At 43.1% G+C, this 19,589-nt stretch overlaps 1 protein-coding gene across 2 annotated transcripts in view; it reads right to left on the bottom strand.

Annotated features, from left to right (window-relative positions):
• Positions 1–2,642: 2,642 nt before the first annotated feature.
• LOC105291280 (protoheme IX farnesyltransferase, mitochondrial) overlaps positions 2,643–19,589 on the bottom strand; it is a 127,520-nt gene continuing 110,573 nt past the window's right edge. For both annotated transcript variants that reach the window (XM_023529954.1, XM_023529955.1), the window contains 2 exons: positions 17,178–17,410; positions 2,643–4,559 (listed from right to left, as the gene is read on the bottom strand). In XM_023529954.1, coding sequence (XP_023385722.1) covers positions 4,153–4,559; positions 17,178–17,410 — 640 coding nt within the window. In that variant the 3' untranslated portion in view covers positions 2,643–4,152. The remainder of the gene's footprint in view (positions 4,560–17,177; positions 17,411–19,589) is intronic.

Genomic DNA, 19,589 nt, shown 5'->3' with positions numbered 1-19,589 from the left:
AGACAGAGGGAACAAGAGGCAGGAATGCCCCAAGGCGGGTATATTTCAGTATCTGAGGAAAAGTGATACCTGTGGGCAGGATGACAGGGAGGGAAGGCAAGAAAGTAGTTCTAAGATCAGTTCAGGGGGTGGGGCCAGGGTATGTAGGGCGAATGTAAAGACTGCACTGTATTTGTGGTGTGAAGGGAAGCCCTTGAGGGGTGGAGAACAGGAGAATGTCATGGTCTGCCTGGTACCTTAGGATCACACAGACTGCTGTGTGAAAAACAGACAGGGGTAGAGCAAAAGTTGGAGAAAGATAAATTAGGAGACTTGTAGGCATATGGGAGATGGGTGGTTAAACCAAGCTGGTGGCAGTAGAGGAGGTGAGCAATGGTCAGAAGGGGATACATTTTCAGAGAGTTCAACTTGGTGGCCTCAATGATAGATCACAGAGTAGCAACCAGGCTGGGCCAATCAGAATGCAAGCTCAAGGTGGTTGGATGCTTTCGGCTGCCTTGTTTCTCAGAGGATGTGTGATGTGCAACTGAGTGATGGAATCTGAATTAGGAGTGTCAGAGGTTCTTTGATCCAGAACATCTCTTTATATCTTATATTTGATTAGGAAATTATGGCCAAAAGATGCTGGAAATTATAATCCGTCCAGCATGAAGTCAATTAAATTTGCGTTTCCAACAAAGCAGTAAGTATATTGTTCCTGTTTAACTTCTATTCTAGGCAGATTAGTAGATATAAATGTATTTTAAAAGTTTGGCAGCTGATGGGTAAAGACCAAAGACAGCATGCCAAATGTCCAAGCTGATTGCTGGACCATTTGTTTTCCACTTGCTTTTATTAGTTGCCTGGTTGGTTGACACCACTGATCCTACTAGATAGGTAAAGAAAATGACACTAACGGATAAGGAACTTTGCGGGTGATCACTAGCTGGCTTCTAATTCCAGAGAAGGAGCCAATGCAACATCCTGACCCAGTTCTTCATTCAAGTCAGCTGAGGTATTCTCTTGGATTTGCGAATGTCATTAGAAGGGTCAAATGGGCATTTTCCAAAGGCCTTTGTCCCCTGAGTTCCTTCTGTAGTGAGTTACAAGTGTCCTATCACTTGGAGTGTGTCAGGAAGCAGGTGGGATGCAAGTGTCTGAGGATGAAGACTCTTGCTCCAGCTGAACTCAGAGGAGAATGTCTCCCATAACACGAGTCAGCAAGCAGAAGCTTTGCTCTGTTCCTGGGACTGCCACTGGGCAGCGTGCTGAGTTCCAGCTGTTTCTGTAGCAAAGCAATTAGGAAGTGAGGATGATGAGCAGGATGGACGGTAGAGAAAAGAATAAGCTATCAGAGGGAAATTCCATCCTGTACATACTCAGAACAAAACATAGCTGCCAAGTTTTGCTTTTTTTCCCTCTAGCATGAGAGTGTGGTGTACTCAAAGCATCTTTTAAGTGCCGTGAAGAGGGTGTTCCCAGTGGGCAAGACAGATTCCATTTTTATGTTTGAGAAAAACTGATCCTGGGAATAGGAGTGGCATGTCCATCACAATGACGAACCTGCAGTGAAATTTAGTTTTGTTCTTAACTGATCAGTTTTTTTTCCTAAATAAAAGGAATTTGATACAGTTTTCCCGCATCAGAGGAGTATTGTTAAGAATTGTGTTTTAAAAAAAGCTAATTAAGGCATTAGACATATCTCTTTGCCTTCTCATTAGTTGGTTGAATTACAGAATAATCACACTCCAAGTCCTGTTTCAAATCTTGAGCCCCTTCTCCTCCGTGTGTGGCCTCTACCCCTCCAGGCCTAGCTTGCACTCACAGCTGAGGCCTGAAGGACCCGAATACAGACTCTGGAGGTTAGGTCCAGACAGCATTTCCCAGACCGCATTCCTGACTGCTAATTCCACATGAGGCATGGAGGCTGGGAGGTGTGACACAGGGGAAAGGGTTCTGGCTTAGTAGGTTTGGGAAACACCAGGGTAAACACACTTAGATTTTGTAATTTCAACTGTGAGTCTTTCTGAAGCCCTACTATGTGCGTGTACCTAGTGACTCCCCAGGAGAGCTGCAGAAGGCAGTATCTCCCAAAGATACTTGATGAAAGAGTCATTGGAGGACACATGCTTCACCCATCCTGATGGGCACAGAGTCCTTAATGAAAGGTGGTCAAGGTAAGAGTCTCTGGGTAGGTGTGGAAATGAAGTCTCAGGATGACTGAGCAACCATCCTCATGGGCTGTTGGGATCACGGGATTGTGAATTCCATGTTCTACTCTGGGACATATGGGACAGGGTGTCCTCAGAGGTGTGAAGCGTAGTGAGAAGTCAGTGAGGTGGCTTCACATCAAAATTTCTTGGCAGGAAAACTGGAGAGTATGTCAGATCTGAGTGTTGAAAAACTTGGACTTCATTTCTTGGGTGGACAATTGGGAGAAGGGAAAGACCAAATGATTCAGAGCAAAAGAGAAGGTTACGGCCTTTGCTTCTTATTCTTTTGAGTGTATAGGTATCAAAAATCCAGGGTGCTCACTCCGACCATCTGATGTGCCCTCCTTCTGATTCTCTGCTAGCTCATGAAGTGAGTCAAGTGTTATCAATTCTACCAGGAACTGTCCAAACTCAGCACAAGATGATTAAATAAAATTACATCATACGTACTTTTGTTCTCATATACCTGTTTATTGCAGCAGGAAAAGAGAACCAAAGCATTTTACAAATTTCAGGGCTGCAACCGTTGTAGATGTTCTTTCCAGACATTCCTGTGCCATTTTCTCCACAGAAAATAACCTGGATACAGCCAAGAGGTAATATTCCAGATAAGTAGAAACAGGGATCAGATGCTATCTGAAATCGCTTTAGAATTTTTTGAGAAAACGGGCATATTGCAACGACTGTTTAAATGTTGTTTGAACTCCCCAAATGAATTCCTACAAGGCAGCCATGCCCCTGGAGACTGAGTAATTAAAATATCCTGTTAAGCATCAAGACCTTAGGGCAAATGAGATTCAACAGCGGATGAGGGGGCATACATGAAGGACTGAAGGATCTACAGGTGACTGAGGCCATACCTGGCTACAGGGAAACACACAGCTCCCCAAACAGGAAACAGGCCCACCAGGAGTCCAACTTGGACTTCTGACTCCTAAAGCCTTTGGATGTGCAGAGGCTAATTTCTGAATTCAGATGCCAGGATGGAAATGTGTTTCTCACTAAAAGGACAAGAGCATGAGCTATGTAGGCTGGTAGCCTGGCTCACCTTTTTCTGATTTCCCTTCTCATCGGGCCTTGAGGAAGCCATGCAGCAAAGAGGAACTGACAATCTTCACAGTGACTAAAGAGAACAGTAATGGGTCTGAGCTGGAGGGATTTCTGGTATTAAGTCTAGTGCTACCCTTCCAGAAAGAAGCACTTCAGACATCTCCAATATTTTAATGTGAATTATAAAGATGCTTTTGATTCCTCAGAGTTTTTGAAATGCTGATATGTAATGGGGTGAAGAGGGGCTGGCAGTCCAGGAGGAGATTCCCCAGGCAACCATTGGGAATTCTTCCTCCAAATGGCATGTAACAGCCCATCCTTGGTATTCTATTATTGTTTGAAGGAATATGCAGTTGAGAATATGTGTGGGTTAGAGAAAACTAGAACTGGGGGCCCTGGCTCATTCACAGGGAAGTGGGTGCTGCAGCCAGCAGTGTGCATTGTCCTCTGACACAGTTCTCGAGGGACCTGAGACCACAGATCTACAAATATCATAATGTGAGTGCTCACCACTCCGGTTGACAGGTAGGGTGTGTGTTTATGGTGGGGGGCGGGGGCACAAAAGGAAGTGGTGCACTGTAGTCTACTCTTGAGGAAGAAGAAAAACAATGGAGGCAGGGTTGGAGGAAGAGATATATCAAGACCCTTAAAGAGAAAAACATACTCTCTTTGTATCACTCTACTGAGCCAACCCATTTCTTATTTGGGGAACATTTTGTATATCATCATTAAAAAAATTGTCAAGTGATTGTTGAGCACCAAGTTATTCAAAAATCCTGTACTAAACCCAGTGATTACTCTTCTTGCGCTCCAGAATTATCGAAATATTGTTGCCTAAAAGAAAAGGGAAAAAGTGCGTTTTCCTGTATGTTTCTGTTTTTGTTTTTTTTCCCCATATGCCAATGTGATTTCAACTTTGAGGTTCTCCCTTGTCACATTTCCCACCTGGCGGCTGCTTACAGGTGAGCATAAGGAGCAGGAGCAAGGGTAAATGCCAGAGGCTGCAAAAGAACAGTTTCCTGGAACTCTTCCGGTCCGCATCTGTGTAGAACCGGAAGCCGAGGTAGGAGATGTACAAGTTGATGGGGAGTGAGATGGCAGGGAAGGTCCATGTGGTGACATCGAGGACGGGGGCTGCCGTGGACAGTCCAATCAGGGCCAGACAATGGCGCAGGGCGACGCGCCGGCATAGGGCTGGGTGAGTGACCGACATCATGCAGTAGCCTCCTCGGGAGTAGTCCTCGCGGAGGCCCCAGCTCAGGGCATTGAAATGAGGAAACTGCCAGGAGTAGAGGATTCCTCCCAAAAGAAATGCTCCTGTGTGGAGGTTTAGGAGGAAAGAGAGAAGCAAAGAGACGTTGTCATCAGAGATGTCAAAAGGCATCGTTTCTCCCATCTGAAAGGCTTCCCTCCAGATTTCACCCGGATCTCAGATTTTCTGCCAGTTTTGTTCTCATCTCTCCTTGCTCAAGTCAGCCTGGCATCTGAGACAGGCAGGGTGGAGAGCCTGAACGTTCTCTAAGAGTAAGCCCTCACCCTAGCTTTCTCACCTCAGTGGGGGAAGGCTCCTGGCATCGAGGCGAGCTGGGCCCTCCTGAGGAGGGCTGCCCCACTGTAGGATGCTAAGCATCTGTGGCTCCTACCCACCCAATGTCCCTTTGTGTCTCAACGTTGTGACAACAAAAGAAGCCCCTACATACTTGTGAACATGTTTGGGGTGGGGCGATCCCAGTGGGACCTCTGTACTAGGGCTTGTCCACATCTGGGTCTTGCAAGTGAGGTGCTTCGGCAGGTGGAAGGGTACTCCGAGCCCACTTGGCCTCCTTGACAAGGTCCCTCCCCTTGGCATCTTCTTGCTCAGCAATGACAAGAGGGGATGTAGCTTCAGGTCCACATGGGACACCCAGCCTTTGTCTGTGTCCTGATCTACTATTTCACCAGTGGACTGCTGGAGCTTCCCAGGGCAGGTACTTGGTAGACTGCCCTCCGATTCCCCAGAGCAACATGACTTGGCAAGCAGAAAGTACTAAAACAGCATGCGTTAAATGAAGGAGCTGGCATAAAGGAACCTCATCCCAGAGTAGAGTGACAACTTGTCTCTGGTTTTGTAGTTTTTCAATGAGGACGTATTAGGGCCTTGGGTGCCATTTAGCCCCTTTTTTGGGAACAGGGCCTCCCCCACCCACACGGGTAGAATGATGGCTGAGTATCTATTATGTGACAGAGACTTTATAGTTTACCTCATTTAATCTTGACTATAGGGTTTTAGGTAAGTTTTGTACTCATTAAACAGACAAACAGATCAGATGATAAGTTCTCCAAAAAGAGGTGAAGGAGGAATTTGAAACATGCCTGTCTGTTTTTAAAACCAGGCTTTGCTATTACACTAAGCCACTGCCCTACACGTCAGGCAGCAGGGCCAGGTCTAGACAGCAGGGGCTACAGTCATTCTTGAGTAGGAGATTCATCACTTACTTACTCATGAAAAAAAACCTTAGATTCACTGAGCACCTACTAAGTATGCTTGGTGCTGGGGATACAATGGTGTGACAAAGCCACACGTGTCCCTGCAGGCACTGAGTTCACGCTTGTGTCATACCCAAGAGCCACTCAAGTGCTGTTCAGGAAGTGTATGTGCAACAAGGAGGGCTGATCTAGTTGAGGGGAGTGGGGAAGACTTCTCTGAGGAAGGGACATCTGAGTTGAGCTCCGAGGGAGAAGTGACCTGTTCCAGAGAAAGATCTGCAAAGGCCTTGGGGTGGGAAGATATGCGGTGTGGTCAAGTATTAAAAGATTAGTACATGTGGTAGGATTCATAGAGCTGTATGGTGAAAGAAAGGCTAGTTTTACTGTATGATAATTAAAAAAAGTAAAATTAAAAAGTAAGGCTAGTATGGCCGGAGTGCAGAGAACAATTGAGAACATCATTCTGGATAAGGCTGGTGGGATGATGCAGAGGGCTACGTCACCCAACTCTGTGGGCCATGCTAAGGACTGGTTCTATCCTAAAGGCAACAGAACACCATGGAAGGATCTTAATGTGTAAGAGGGTGTGAATGTGTGTGCATGGGTAGGGGAGTGCTGAGGAAAGGGGCATTTGTGAAAGAACATATTGGAAGGGCCCAAAGCAGGTATGGAAGGATCAATTAGAAAATGAGATGAAAGTAGTGACAACAGAAATGGAAAGAGGATGTTTGGCGACACAGGCATCTATAAACCTGAATTAGGGTGGGATCTTCCCCCCAGCATAGCTGGTCATCACAGAAGGGTAGGTAACAGATGGTAGGGAACAAGTGACAGGTAGGTGGTCAAGGGAGTGCTGAGGGTGGCCACCCCAGCCTGAGGGTGGGGACACTGATGACAGGCACAGGTGAGTGTGTTCATGGTAGAGACATGAAGGGTTTTATTTTTGGCCATGTGAAGTACCTATGAGACATCCCAGCTAAATGCCTTATGGCTGTCACACCCCAGGCACTGGGTAGAAGAATTTTACATATGCTCTCTGACCTCACAGAAACCCCTCCTACAGGTGTTTTTACTCTCATCTTAATCTTAAGATAAGATTAATTAACTTGCCCAAGGGTATTCAGAACTAGCTGCACAATAAACCAGCCTTGCTTTTAGAAAATTATTGCCATATATCAGACTCAAATTAGTAACAAGGGCCTGTTGGGTGGTAATTCAAATGCCAATAGGGATGTTTGTTGGAAGGAGAAACTGCAGAGGCATTTTACAGTTTATTAAGATAAGAGTCCTGGTATCTTAAAAAAAAAAGGTTTGTTTCAATTATAGGCATACCTCATTTTATTGTGCTTCACAGATACTGCCTTTTTTACTTATTGAAGGCAACCCTGTATCGAGCATGTCTAACAGTATCATTTTTCCAACAGGCTCAATGGTGTTTAGCATTTCTTAGCTATAAAGTTTTCTTAAATTAAGGCAGGTACTTTGTTTATTTTTATTTATTTATTTATTTTTTTAGACATAATGCAATACATTTAATAGACTACAGTATAGTATAAAAATAACTTTTACATGCCCTTGGAAACCAAAAATCTGTGTGACTTTATTGTGATATTTGCCTTATTGCGGTAGCCTGGAATCGAACGTGCAATATCTCCCGAGATATGCCTGTACAAATAGACAATATTTTCTTTGACAGTGAGTACTCTTGAGGAAGTAGAAGGCACAGAAGGGCAGGTTGGACCATCCAGGTACAATTGAGTAGAAAACAGGGTGAGAAGGAAACTTCTCTTTGTATTTTGGTGGAAAATAGAATGATATATGCATTTTAAAGAGACCAGCAAAAGAGAAAATGCTGTTAAAGATTCTCAGAGCATCAGGTCACTTTGAGGCTTTGGAGCATGATATACATCAGCAGTCTCCAATCTTTCTGGCACCAGGGACCAGTGTTCCTATGAGAATCTAATGCCTGATGGTCTTAGGTGGAGCTGAGGCCGGAATGCTAGTGATGGGGAGCAGCTGCAAACACAAATGAAGCTTTCTTCTCTCTCTCATCTGCCGCTCACCTCCTGCTGTGCGGCCTGGTCCTAACAGGCCATGGTCTGGTACTGGTCCATGGCCCAAGAGTTGGGGACCCCTGATGTACATGAAACAGCCCACCCTAACTCATGTGCGGTCTCACATCCAAAGAGTTTGAACGGATTATGGTTTGCAATTATAACAGCCACAAGCATAGGGGGAAACTGACAAGACCAAGATGTGTCCAGTCAAGAAAAGCAACATCACTGATAACTTTGAAATGGGGGAGAGAATAGGATAAGTCAGAGCTCAGTATCTGTTTTGTTATCAAAATGGCTGAGAAAGAGCAAACTTGGCTGGGAAACCAGACTTGAAATGGTTAAAATATCAGGCCCAGTGAATCTTTCTTGTCTTTCTCAAAAGCTCTCTTTTTAGTGTGCCAACTGGAGTAGTCTATTTTGTTCAATACACATTTTCAGTATGCTTCTGCTTAAAATAACAATTTAAAAAATCATTTTCATAAGCGTAGGGTGCTGCTTTCTATGTGAGAGGAAATTGGGTATGGGTTTGGCTCATGTCACAAATGAAAGAGCTTTAGAAATCACAGCTTAGCCTTAATGGATTGTAATCAGAAAACCACCACCCCCACACAGTTCTACTTGATGGGCTGCAACTGCCTCTGCTCATATAAAAGATGTAAAACAAATTACTTTCTTCATCAAGATAAGGAGAACTAGAACAGGAAGACTTGAATTAGTCCGGGGGCTGTGGTGAAATCCACCTTCCTTGTGCGGTAAACATAAAACACTCAGTTTGCTAATTCAAAGGCTTCACCTCAGCCTCACTCTCCCTGAGTAGTTTATTTTTATTGGGCCTATCTTTGTTAACAATGAATATTGATTGTGCATCTACTACATGGTAGGTGCAGTCTGTTTTCAAGGCCCTCTGCTAGAGTCTGGCCAGGGAGACAGACAACACAAACGGGATTACAATCCATGAATGTTATCTCACGCGTAGGGATTGTGGGGAGCACATAGGAGAAAGACTGAAGTCAGCCTTGGAGAGGTCAGGGAAGGCTTCCTGGAAGAAGTGATTTATAAACTGAGATCTGAAGATGGTCTCTGAGTTTCAATCCATTCATATAAACTATACATTTTCTGGTTCTATTAAATGTATTTCTCATTTTCCTACCTAACTCTGCAGAATCTTTGTACATATTTGGTTTAATCACATCTGGAAGAAATGCTTCCTTTATTTTAATCAAATATTTGTTGGTCTATAAATATATAAAATACTGGAAATCTGTGAAATAGGTGGCATATTTGTGTGTATGGTTCTCCAGAGGACAGCAACTTCCTGAGACCACAATGCCACAATTCTAGCTCAAAGGCAATTCCAGACTACCCAGGTGTCCCGGGTGGTATTTGTTTCCTTCTATAACCGGAAAATGTTGAAGGGCACATCTAATATGCTATGTGCGTTAACAGCTGGAGAGAACCCTTATTTCACGGTACCCTGTTCTGATGAGGGGGGCCTATTAGGTAGGGTGAGGCTAACCAATGTGTTCCTAGTGACTCTTTGAAAATACAAGTATTTTTAAACTCTCTCAAGACATCTATCAACCATTTCTACATCGTACAAATTGAGGGAGAATCTAACTCATTGCCACCTCTGCTCAAATCTAGAAATGCTATCCACAGCAAACTTCCATCATTTTGTTGGCACATAAAGCCAAGGCAATTCTAGCCAAATGGTTTCCCAAAAGAACGGAGACAAAAACTTTTGAGCTGGAACTCCAACTTTGTATGTGCTCTTGCAAGAAAAATTCCTTTTGGAATGGAGTTTAATGATTTCAGCTTGCTTTTTCTGCTGCATGGTGGGCTTACTTACATTCATCCCCTTCCCACCCTGACCTAAACCCATTCATTGTTATTCACTGTCTACAAATAGCCTTGAAAAGAAGAAAGAAATACAGCTCCAGTGAACCTTGGTGCTGGGTTTGGGAGGTCTTCCCTTCCAGTACAATAGGCTCCCTCTATATGTGGCCCTGGTAGCTTGTCTGTTCCATGACTGGTTACATTTGTGCTGTCAGGGTTATATGGTTATGTAAACTGGGGGCTAGCTGGGGAAGCAAAGCCAAACCCAAAGCTTCATGCTCACAGATTTCAAAGCCTTTCTTTTGACGGTTAACACAAAGGAGCTTGTGAAACAGATCAGCCTCAACAGTGCAATAGACTTCTATGGTGCTGCAGATAAAGGGAAGAGGATGTGGGGCCAGTTTATCAACTGCATAGTGACAAAAGGGAAGATTAAAAGTCCTCTGAAAATAGGAAATAGAGTTTGGCAATAATAACTGCTTGCCCTCGAATTCTTTGGAAGTGACTTAGGAATAATGAAGAGGCATAGGGAGGGGGCACAGATGCTCTCTCTCCCCTCGTCTTATTGCACACTCCCCACTGTCTGGCTGAGTCACCTGGGAGGTTTCATTTGAAGGGAAAGACAAGAGTAAAGGAAGCTCAAAGCTCTGACTCTGAAAAAAAAAAAAAATGCTCCCCTCTCCTTTTCTCTTCTTACCATTCCCTTAGAGGGAAGTTTCAAGAACCTGTGGGTTCTCTAAGAAATTCAAATGCTCCCAACTCCCTTAGTGCACATTTGGAAGTTCTTCTGTCTTAATTGCCCAAATACTAATTTGTTCCTTGAACTGTACTGATTAGATGTGTGCACTCTGTGCCAGGCACTGTGTCTACCAGAAGCTGCCCTACCAAGGCATCGACTATCATTTCCTTTAGGAAGGCACAGGCCCAGCTTCCTAAAAAACTTGTGATCAACTGATCAACTATGGTCAACCCAGCACAACAAAGAAGCTTGGAATGCACTTAGTACTAAAGACGGCCTCCAATTACCGGATCTAGCAATGTATTTCTAAAATATATTTTCTCAGCCTTTTCTGTTTTTGTCTTTGAGAAGAATAGGGTTCTAAATATTTTTGGTATGCTAATATGCCCATGAAAACTTTCCTTGTTCACTCTGTCTTTAAAAATACCATTTATCTTAATTAATCTGAAACACTAAGGCTAGTTATGAAAAAATCTCATACGAAATGAACACACTCATTTTAGAGTTTGATTTCAAACTGAGGCAGTATTTCAAAGGAAATCTTTAAAAGTGCTTCGATTTAACAGTGCCTGGTACTTAGTAAGCCCTCAAATATTTGTTGAATGAATGAGTGAATAAATTCCCTCTATTCTATTCTATTTTCTTATCCTGGAATAACTGAGGTAAATAAAGTGAAACATATTTAACATTTTGTAGTTTACCAGCTGAGGCTAAAAAAACTCATTCTCTTTTTGTTACTAAAACCATCCATCTGCCAAATGTCACTTCCTGATAAGAGCCCATTTCCAAGTCCTCATTTGTAACTGAATGTTGTCTGACATAATTAACGTTTACCACACAACAACATTTGAATTACAAACCAAAGGCAATTTACAAATCAACTCTGCTCCCAAGAACTGGGATTTATTCAAATTTAGGAAAATGACAAAATAGAATTTGAGTCTTTTTAAGAAAAGGGGGTGATGGAAAGAGAGGTGGGCTTGGGAGGAGCAGGAGGAAAGGTCTTTAACCTGAAGTCTCTGAGATAAACTGAATAGACTCTGAGATAAACACCATTGAGAGGCCTAATGCATGTGGCTCCAGGCCTGCTTGGAGCTGGAATGTCGGCTGTTGGGCACTTATCTGCAGTGTCCTGCCCTCCCCCACTCCCAACCCTAGCCGACCCCTTTACTAGGGCCCTGGCAAGTCATTTCCCTCATTGCTGTCCTCTGTGTGCAGAATTAAAAGAAGCACTTCTGTTACTAAGACACGGCTGGCCAGACCAGGGAGCAGAAAGCAGACCTCCTCTCATGTGGCTTTCCTTAGTTTTACTTGGTAAGCATATTCAATATTTTCTGCTAACAGCAGTTATACTTATTAAAAAAAAAAAAAGCAAAGTAATTAGACAGATGGGAGGAAAAGGCCTAGAAGGCCTAACTCTGAGCCTCAGAGGAAAATGGATGCAGGTAAAATCCCATTATAATGATGACCTTTATTGCTATGACAGCCACAAAGAGTGCTTTCTGGGCTGGGTCCTGGAGTTTTACAGCACAGCCCTCTCTGAAACAAAAATTCCACTGAAAGCTGTCTGTGCTGCATACTGGGAGAGAAAAGCTAGCTGTTTACAGTTCTTTTTCTAGCTATAAAATAGCAAATATCAAGAACAACTAACATTTGTTTAGCTTTCACAATTTCCATATGCTACTCTGTTTAATTTTCTTTACCCCCGCCCCGCCCCCCCCCAACACCCGCATTCTGACTCATTCACCCCTTGCTGGATTACCAGAGGGGCAGATCAAGCAAGCACAGGCTTTGGACCCACACCACTGGGGCATCTAAAATAATGAGAAATTATTTTTCACTATCTGATAGAAAAAACAAACAACAGAACAAAACAAAAACAACAAAGTAGTTGGGGAAAAAAATCAGAACCCCAATGGACTATCCTTACAATTATTTCATGTTTTATGCCTTTACTGAAGGAGAGAAGGCAGCAGAATCTCTTCAGTACTCGGGCCTCTGGAGATCTTCAATAGCCCTGCAGCCACCACAAAATCCATAAAAGATCTAGCTGCTAAGACCAGGGAGAAGGTGTTTCTGAACATTTCCATTTCCTTAATCTGCAAGCAGTCTGGAATGCATACCATTGTCTAAACCTACTTATATCTTTCCTCTCAACTAGATAGTTCCTTCAAGGCAGGATCTTTAATAGGTGAGGCTGTAGGATTCCCATTTCACATTGCCCCTGAGCTGCCTCCTCTTCAGTTTTGCCCCATCTACTGAGTCCCAGGAAAGGGCTCTTAGACGGGTATACATGGTCAGGGTGACCAAGTGACAAAAATGATGAGGCTGGGTACTTTATGTCCTGGCTGAGTAGCCATGGAAGGTGGGGCAAAGGAATGGAATATGTTTAGTAAAATCACTAATCCCTTTATTTATTCTTCATCCATTCTCACCTGTAGGTTCATTGGTGTTCACAAGTTTCTCTTTCAAAAGGCGATCAGATAGATGCTTCACTAAATACTCGAAGGGTGAAATTTTGACCATGGAGGGGAGGAGGGTGGAGGTAGGCCTAGGATATGCAAGGCCCTTCTGGAGAGGGGAAGGAGTGGGCAGGGGCAGGAGGCGAGGGAAGACACACAGGGCTTCGGAGTACTGGAGGCAGGCTTTAGCAACTTACTGATTAAAAATACCACAAAGAACAAAGCTGCAGCATAGCATTAAATAATCATAAAAGTAGAACTTTGCTGCTTCCCTGCTTAAACCTCCAATGAGTCTTTACTACCTTTCAATAAAGCACACATTCCTCGGGAAGGCAGCTCAGATCACATCCTCTGCCCCACAATATTGCTCTGGTTTTCATGCCTATGAATCTCTCTGTACATGCTCTGCCCTCTTCTTGGAAAGCATTTTCCCTTCTCAAGTAAGCTGGTCATGACTTAATTCAGAAGTCACTCTGTTCCAAAGTCTTCTTGGACCAAATTGGGGAGGGTAAGAGAACTCACAGCCTTCTGAAGACATCTTTCATGCTAAGGTCCTGGCTCAGTCAATTATCTGATGACCTGCCTTTCTCTCTCTGAAGATGCCGAGGTATCATTTTCATTAGGACAGGGACTAGGTTTTAGTGATTTTTGTATCTCTCAGTGCCCAGCACACAGTAGGTTCTCAACTCACACCTGCACAATGAAACAATTGCGGAGACCATTGTATGAAGGTGGTGAGCCCCAGCAGTTTCCAGTCCAGGTTGTTCAGCTGAGTAGGTGATCTCCTAGCCTCTTTTACACCCTCCTCACCTTCCATCTCTTTCAAGCAAACAAGTCTCCTAAGAATTCAGACGAGAGATGTAACCTCTGTGGTTAATATATATGACACCATTAGTGCATCTCAACTACTACCATCTGCCCATGCCCTTTGCCAAAATCCCCAGGTATTTCCAAAGTGTTCTAACAGCTAGAACTCTCTCTGGTTCTCTTTTCAGATTGGTGATTCTCAAAGTGTGGTCCCTGGACTTCGGGCATCAGCATCAAATGGAAACTTGTTATAAATGCAAATTCTCAGGTCGAACTCCAGACCTACTGAATGAGAAATTCTGACGCAGGGCCCAGGAACCTGAGTGCTATAAAGCCCTCCAGGTGCACTAAAGTTTGAGGACCACAGTTTTAGACTTTAGCAAGACCACAAGAATAGTCTCAAACAATGCCCTATTATTTCAAGTACGAACTTACATGAGGAAAATGGAGAACATAGGTGCATAAGGATATCAATTGTCCTCCTAGAAAGTACTGTTTAAATGAACATTCTGTGAAGATGAAACTGTTTTATATCTGTGCTGTTAACATGGCAGCTACTAGCCACATATGGCTGTGAACATTTGAAATGCAGCTAAAGGGACTGAAACAATTTTTAAGTTTATTTAGTTTAAATTTAAATTTAAACAGCCACATATGGCTAGTGGCTATCTTATTAGACAGTGCAGTTCCAGAAGATGATAAAACTACACTAACTCATATTCAACATAGTTCCTAAAATCCTAGTAATAAAAAAAAAAATCTTTAAACTATATTCCCTTCAATTCTGCCTTATTTCTTTCTATTGCTTCCCACCTGTATAGTACCTCTACATATCTGATGCTCAGTAAATACTTGGCAACTGACCCTGGATTAACTTAGTTTTTGTCATCTGTGAAATGGAAGGTACTCATTCATCCAAAGATTTACTGCTTATCTCAAGTTTGCTCTATCGTATTAATGTTTTGAAACTTTTTAAAAGCAGTTTAAAGCATTATGTAAAGTAGCATTATTTTTTCTGTATAAACTTGACAAGGCTTTAGGTATATGATTTGATCTGTGGTAAATTAGAACTGGGAGCAGTAAACCGTGTCACTATTGTGTGTCCTGCAATGTATCTTTAAGATTTATAGAAAAAGGATATGACAGAAGTCAATCTCAAAAACTGCCAAAGGAACTTCTCTTTGTGGTTACATAAATCTTTCAGACTGCTTTGCTTTATACCAGGGTCAGTTCAGATAGGTGATGGGTCTCATTTTTCAAGATAAATATGTATTTTCATCCTGCTACCTAGACCAAGGTATAGTTTGGCTCTTAGCTGTCCCTCATGAATGAGTTTGTATATAAATAATTAAATCTGGATTACAGAAAGACTCTACCCAATATTTTTTTAAAAATTATATTTCAAATAGATCTATTATCCATCTAGCCAAATCCAGATTGTCCCTGAACAATAAGCGCTCCTGCCTGAGTGTGTATTCCTAAGTGGGGGACTTTTGCAAAGCTCTTTCTCTCTTTGGCCTCTGAGGATGCAACTCGAGCCAACAGATGCTGAGGCTCAAACTCTTCAAAAGTAAACTGCCTGGGAGTACAAGGGCATCAAGCCCTCAGCAAGAACCTGGGTCCTAGGTACAACAGAGGTGACCAAGTTCTCCACAGCCTTGGATTCAATTGCCCTCACTGATTTCCAGTGATACCTGTCCCTGCAGCTACAGTACTTGACCTTAACCCTGGCCTTGTCTGGGATTCCCTAGACAAAAAAGGTAGTCTTGGGCGCTTTGCTTTGTTATGCCAGGGCTGAGGAAATTGAATAGAATTCTGGCATTCTTGGCTAGGGTTGAGGCTGTGTCCAACAGACAGACAGGTGGCTTGGAGCAGGGTATCCAAGTGTGATGCAGAACTACACTGTTGTGGATGGGAGGACACTAGAGGTTGTAGAGTCTGGGAATTACTTTCTTTCATGGTCTCTATCTCACATGGCTGGGCAATCCCTAGAAAGGTTTGAAGGGGTACAGGAGGGGAGTTGAATTAGGGGAGAGAGGGAGTTTGGATCAAGTCAAGATTGAGCCTCCAGGCAGAAATGAGGAGGAGGAATCTGACCAGGAATTTGGTGGTATGCAGGTGTACTCTTTAAATTTAAATTGTGAACCAGGGTGGGAAACTCAGATGTCATCTAGTTCAAGGATGCCAAAATCCATGCTGTCCACCCTACCTCCCTCATCCAAGGCTGACATCACTAACGGACCCCAGTACTCTTTCTCACCCAGCCTGGAGGTACCTCACAGTCTTCAAAACAACAGTCAGGTAACAATTATTGCTCATAATTTTGCATACCAATAAAATTTCACAAACTTTCTTGATCTATATTATCCACTCACTGTATGAATGAGGAATACTTAATAATAACTCATTTAATCCTCATAACAACCCCTTAAAAAGAAACCAAGTGGGGGAGATAAGGAGACAGTAGCATAAAGAGGTCAAGTACATTCCAAAGGTACCCAGCTATGGAGTGGTGGAGCTGGGCTCCAAATGCAGGCACCCGTGCTCCAGAGCCTTTGCTCTTTGCCAATTTGCCCTGTCACATGGATGAGACTCTGGCTGTAGGTTTATCACAGAGCAAACGAGCATGTGCATTTTAGAATATTATATTTGTAGCTTCATGGAATGCCAACATTTACAGGATATTTAAACCATTCTAAGAGACAATCATGGTAAAGGTGAAATCATCTTTGTAAGCTTGCCAAATCAGAGTCTAAGAGCTTTTATGAGAAGTTTCAGAAATGTGGCTTATAGGGCAACGGTTTATGGTCAACTACCTTTTGATCTCTCATGTGAAAAATATGTACTTACATATATTGCAGGAAACCTTACCACTTCCTTCCTAAGTGTCGGTCAAAAACACTAATTACTTGACTAATTGGACTGTGAAACTTCCCTTACAGATGGTAAAAATGGGTTATTTTCACTCCACAAATTTAGTTGTGACATACCACCAAAAAAATGTAGAAATGTCTCAATGGTTTTATTGTAGACAGAATGAACAATTTAAGCAAATCATATAAAAATAAATTAGAAACTAATGAAAATAGTCTGTTCTTCCGTAAGAGGGGATATAACCCGATCTGCGGGAGTAAAGAGCCAAGGCGGCAGGCCTGCCACCAAGGAAATACCCACTCGACAAGAGAGTGGGGCACCCCAAATGAGTCTGAGTCCTAACCTGATTCATGATTTTTGCGTACTTTTAAAAACTGTACCTGTTGTCACAGGCTAAGGCAACATTGCTTCCTTTGTTTTCTTCAGACTTTTCTAAGTCTAAGAGAAAAGCCAGGATGACAGTCTCTCTTTAGCTCTGCATTCATAATATTTCATACTGCCTCATTAGCACATTTGCCAAAAGAATCAGTACCGAATAAAATGGGATCTAATACCAAGTATTGCAGTACAGGAAAGGAAATGTCTCTTTGACGGGTTACTAATGCTTGTGTAGAAAAGCCTCTGAGCTCCTGGATCTGGTACCTATGCCACGTGTCTGTTGAGAGAAGCTGAAACTCACAGGTGAGACACTCACCAGCATCGAGGCTGCCAGTAGCTGCTGTCCAGCCCATGACAGGTGGGATGGCCCCAACAACAGCTCCAACCCATGTGTTGGCAATGCTGATCCTCTTCAATGGGGTATAACAGCAGGTATACAGGAAAATGTTGAAGACTCCCAGGGCTCCTGTGAGTGGATTTACCCCCCAGGTCAGAAGGGCAACTCCAGGAATAGCACAGCAAGTGGCAAAGGACACAGCTAGCAATGGGCTGGAAAAGAGTAGAGAACACAGAGCAGTCACTTTCCGTGCTAGTTAACCATGCTGCACGGATCAGAGCTGACGAAAGGCAAATCATCCACCTATATGATGAAGCAACCTGGGAGGCAGTGCTGGTTTGGATTCTTCTCTGTTATGGGGCATCCTCTTTATTAAGCTTAAAATAAGGAGGGATTGTGTTTGCAGGAGCTCTGGCTGCTCCTCTTGATTTTGTTGGCTGGAAATAAAAAAGTTAAAGTTGAGGTTAGCGTGCCCTGGATTTGAATATAGGTTTTGTCCCTCCTGGAGATAGGATGGCCCAGCCTCACTTTGCTCTTCTGTACAGAAGAGATGATTACCTGATTACCTCTTGTCCTGAGAGCTGACTGAGAGACTGCGTCTGCTTTGCACAGGTTTCTGTTTTATAGTCAGTGCTAAGTAAGTAATAGCTATGGATAAAGCACTTGGAACACAACTTTGTAAGATTCCAGCAAAAAATAATATCTCAATTATAGAAGTACTTCTGCCCATTTATACTTTATTTAAAAGCATCACCTAATTAACAATAATGAATAACAACAGTCTGCCTGATTGTACCTATCTGTAATAAATTACAGGCTCAGCATGGTACCAGCTCCGCACCAACAGTAAAACAGCAGGGGCTGCTTCTCAGGCTAGTGTACTTTCAGTTCAGTTTCAGTACCATAGCTGGGTTTACAGACTCAGGCCTTTCAAGAGGAAGTAGCACAATGTTGTAAATGCAAACGAAAACTGTCAAATAAAACTCTACAATGGTAATGATGATTATTAGCCTCATTCTCAACAGGGTCCACTTTTTAGAGCAGACTTTGTATAGAATCTTGTGGAAAACTTTGTAGATAAATTCGATCTACTAGTTCCTGATTATTTGCATTTGTATTTAATCTTTCTTAAGAAACCTGGGGGAGGTTACTAAACCCTACCTTCTCTTTATAGAAGCCATAATTCTGCGTGAGGAAATGGTTTCCATAGCGTTCAGTGATCTTACTCAATCAGATTCCACAACGTGCTCACTTGAGAAGCAAGAGTCGGTGTGCAGCTTCTAGGGTGCTCTGGTTTTGGCAATGGTCAGCTCCCCAAGGAAGACAAATTTTACCTCTCATACACGTGAGATAATAACACCCTTCTGTTCACAGGGCTGCAGTGTTCCTCCGGCAAGAGAAGCCCTGTGTTCCAAGACTGCCTGCCCCTTTAGGAAAAAGACTAAGCTGTAGAATTATGACAAACTATAACTCAGCCGGGAATAAGAGATGGGGAGAGCCCACAAGAGTTGAAAATACCAAGTGAAGTCAGGGAAATAGAACATGAAAGCTGACAGTGACTTGGAGAATTCCAGCTCCCACTCTGATACAGTGACCAGCACTGACTCTCCTCCCAGCCTGTGTCCACTCTGCCTCAGAGACAGAACCCCATAGAATGCAGGTTTTGATGGAAATAGAGAACACACAAGGGATATGTTGTTGTCAAGATGCTTGTGACAGAAGAACCATAAACTACACCTGAGAGACTTCTTACTGCATGTTCAATCCTGAGGGTGAGTTTCCATCCACAGTCCTGACTTCTTCTAAGTCTTGTGGTCAACTACTTCCATAGCCCTTACTCCAGCACTCAATCTTTATTCTGCCTTGTCCTTCTATCAGTCCCACCCTGACGATTCCCATTTCTGAAACTGCTCAATGACTTCTTGTCTCCGCTCCTGCTGAAGAGATTCCTATAATCACACTAACTTGCCCCGTGTCAAGAGGATGGCTTAACAGTGCTGGTGCTCGGCTGAAGTTGATTTCCTTTCTCATTCTTTGTCGTGGCTGTCTCAGCTCCTCTCCAGACTTCTCAAGGCTCCAGATTTACTCTGGCGCTAATATCCTCCACTGATGTCCTTCCCTCTTATGTAAGTGACAAATGCCCTCATCTCTACTTCCTTACCATCTGGGGAGTGGAGGGAGGACATCTTCTCCAGTTTTAAAGGTAAACTCTCCATTTTCCCTCTAATTTAATCTCCTCCTGAATATGTCTGTGTCTTCTATCATCACTGTTTATTGATCCTTTGCATACTCAGATCAATTTCTTTGTTCATATGTCCCCCAAGGTTCTGACTATCCCCTCTTCAAACCCAAACATCCTGATGGAGTAGACTACACATGTCTTTACTTCCT

The sequence above is a fragment of the Pteropus vampyrus genome, unplaced genomic scaffold (genome assembly GCF_000151845.1).
Source record: "Pteropus vampyrus isolate Shadow unplaced genomic scaffold, Pvam_2.0 Scaffold44, whole genome shotgun sequence".
Classification (NCBI taxonomy): Eukaryota; Metazoa; Chordata; class Mammalia; order Chiroptera; family Pteropodidae; genus Pteropus; species Pteropus vampyrus.
The sequence above is the reverse complement of the archived record's forward strand: the minus strand, read 5'-3'. Positions and strand labels throughout refer to the sequence as shown.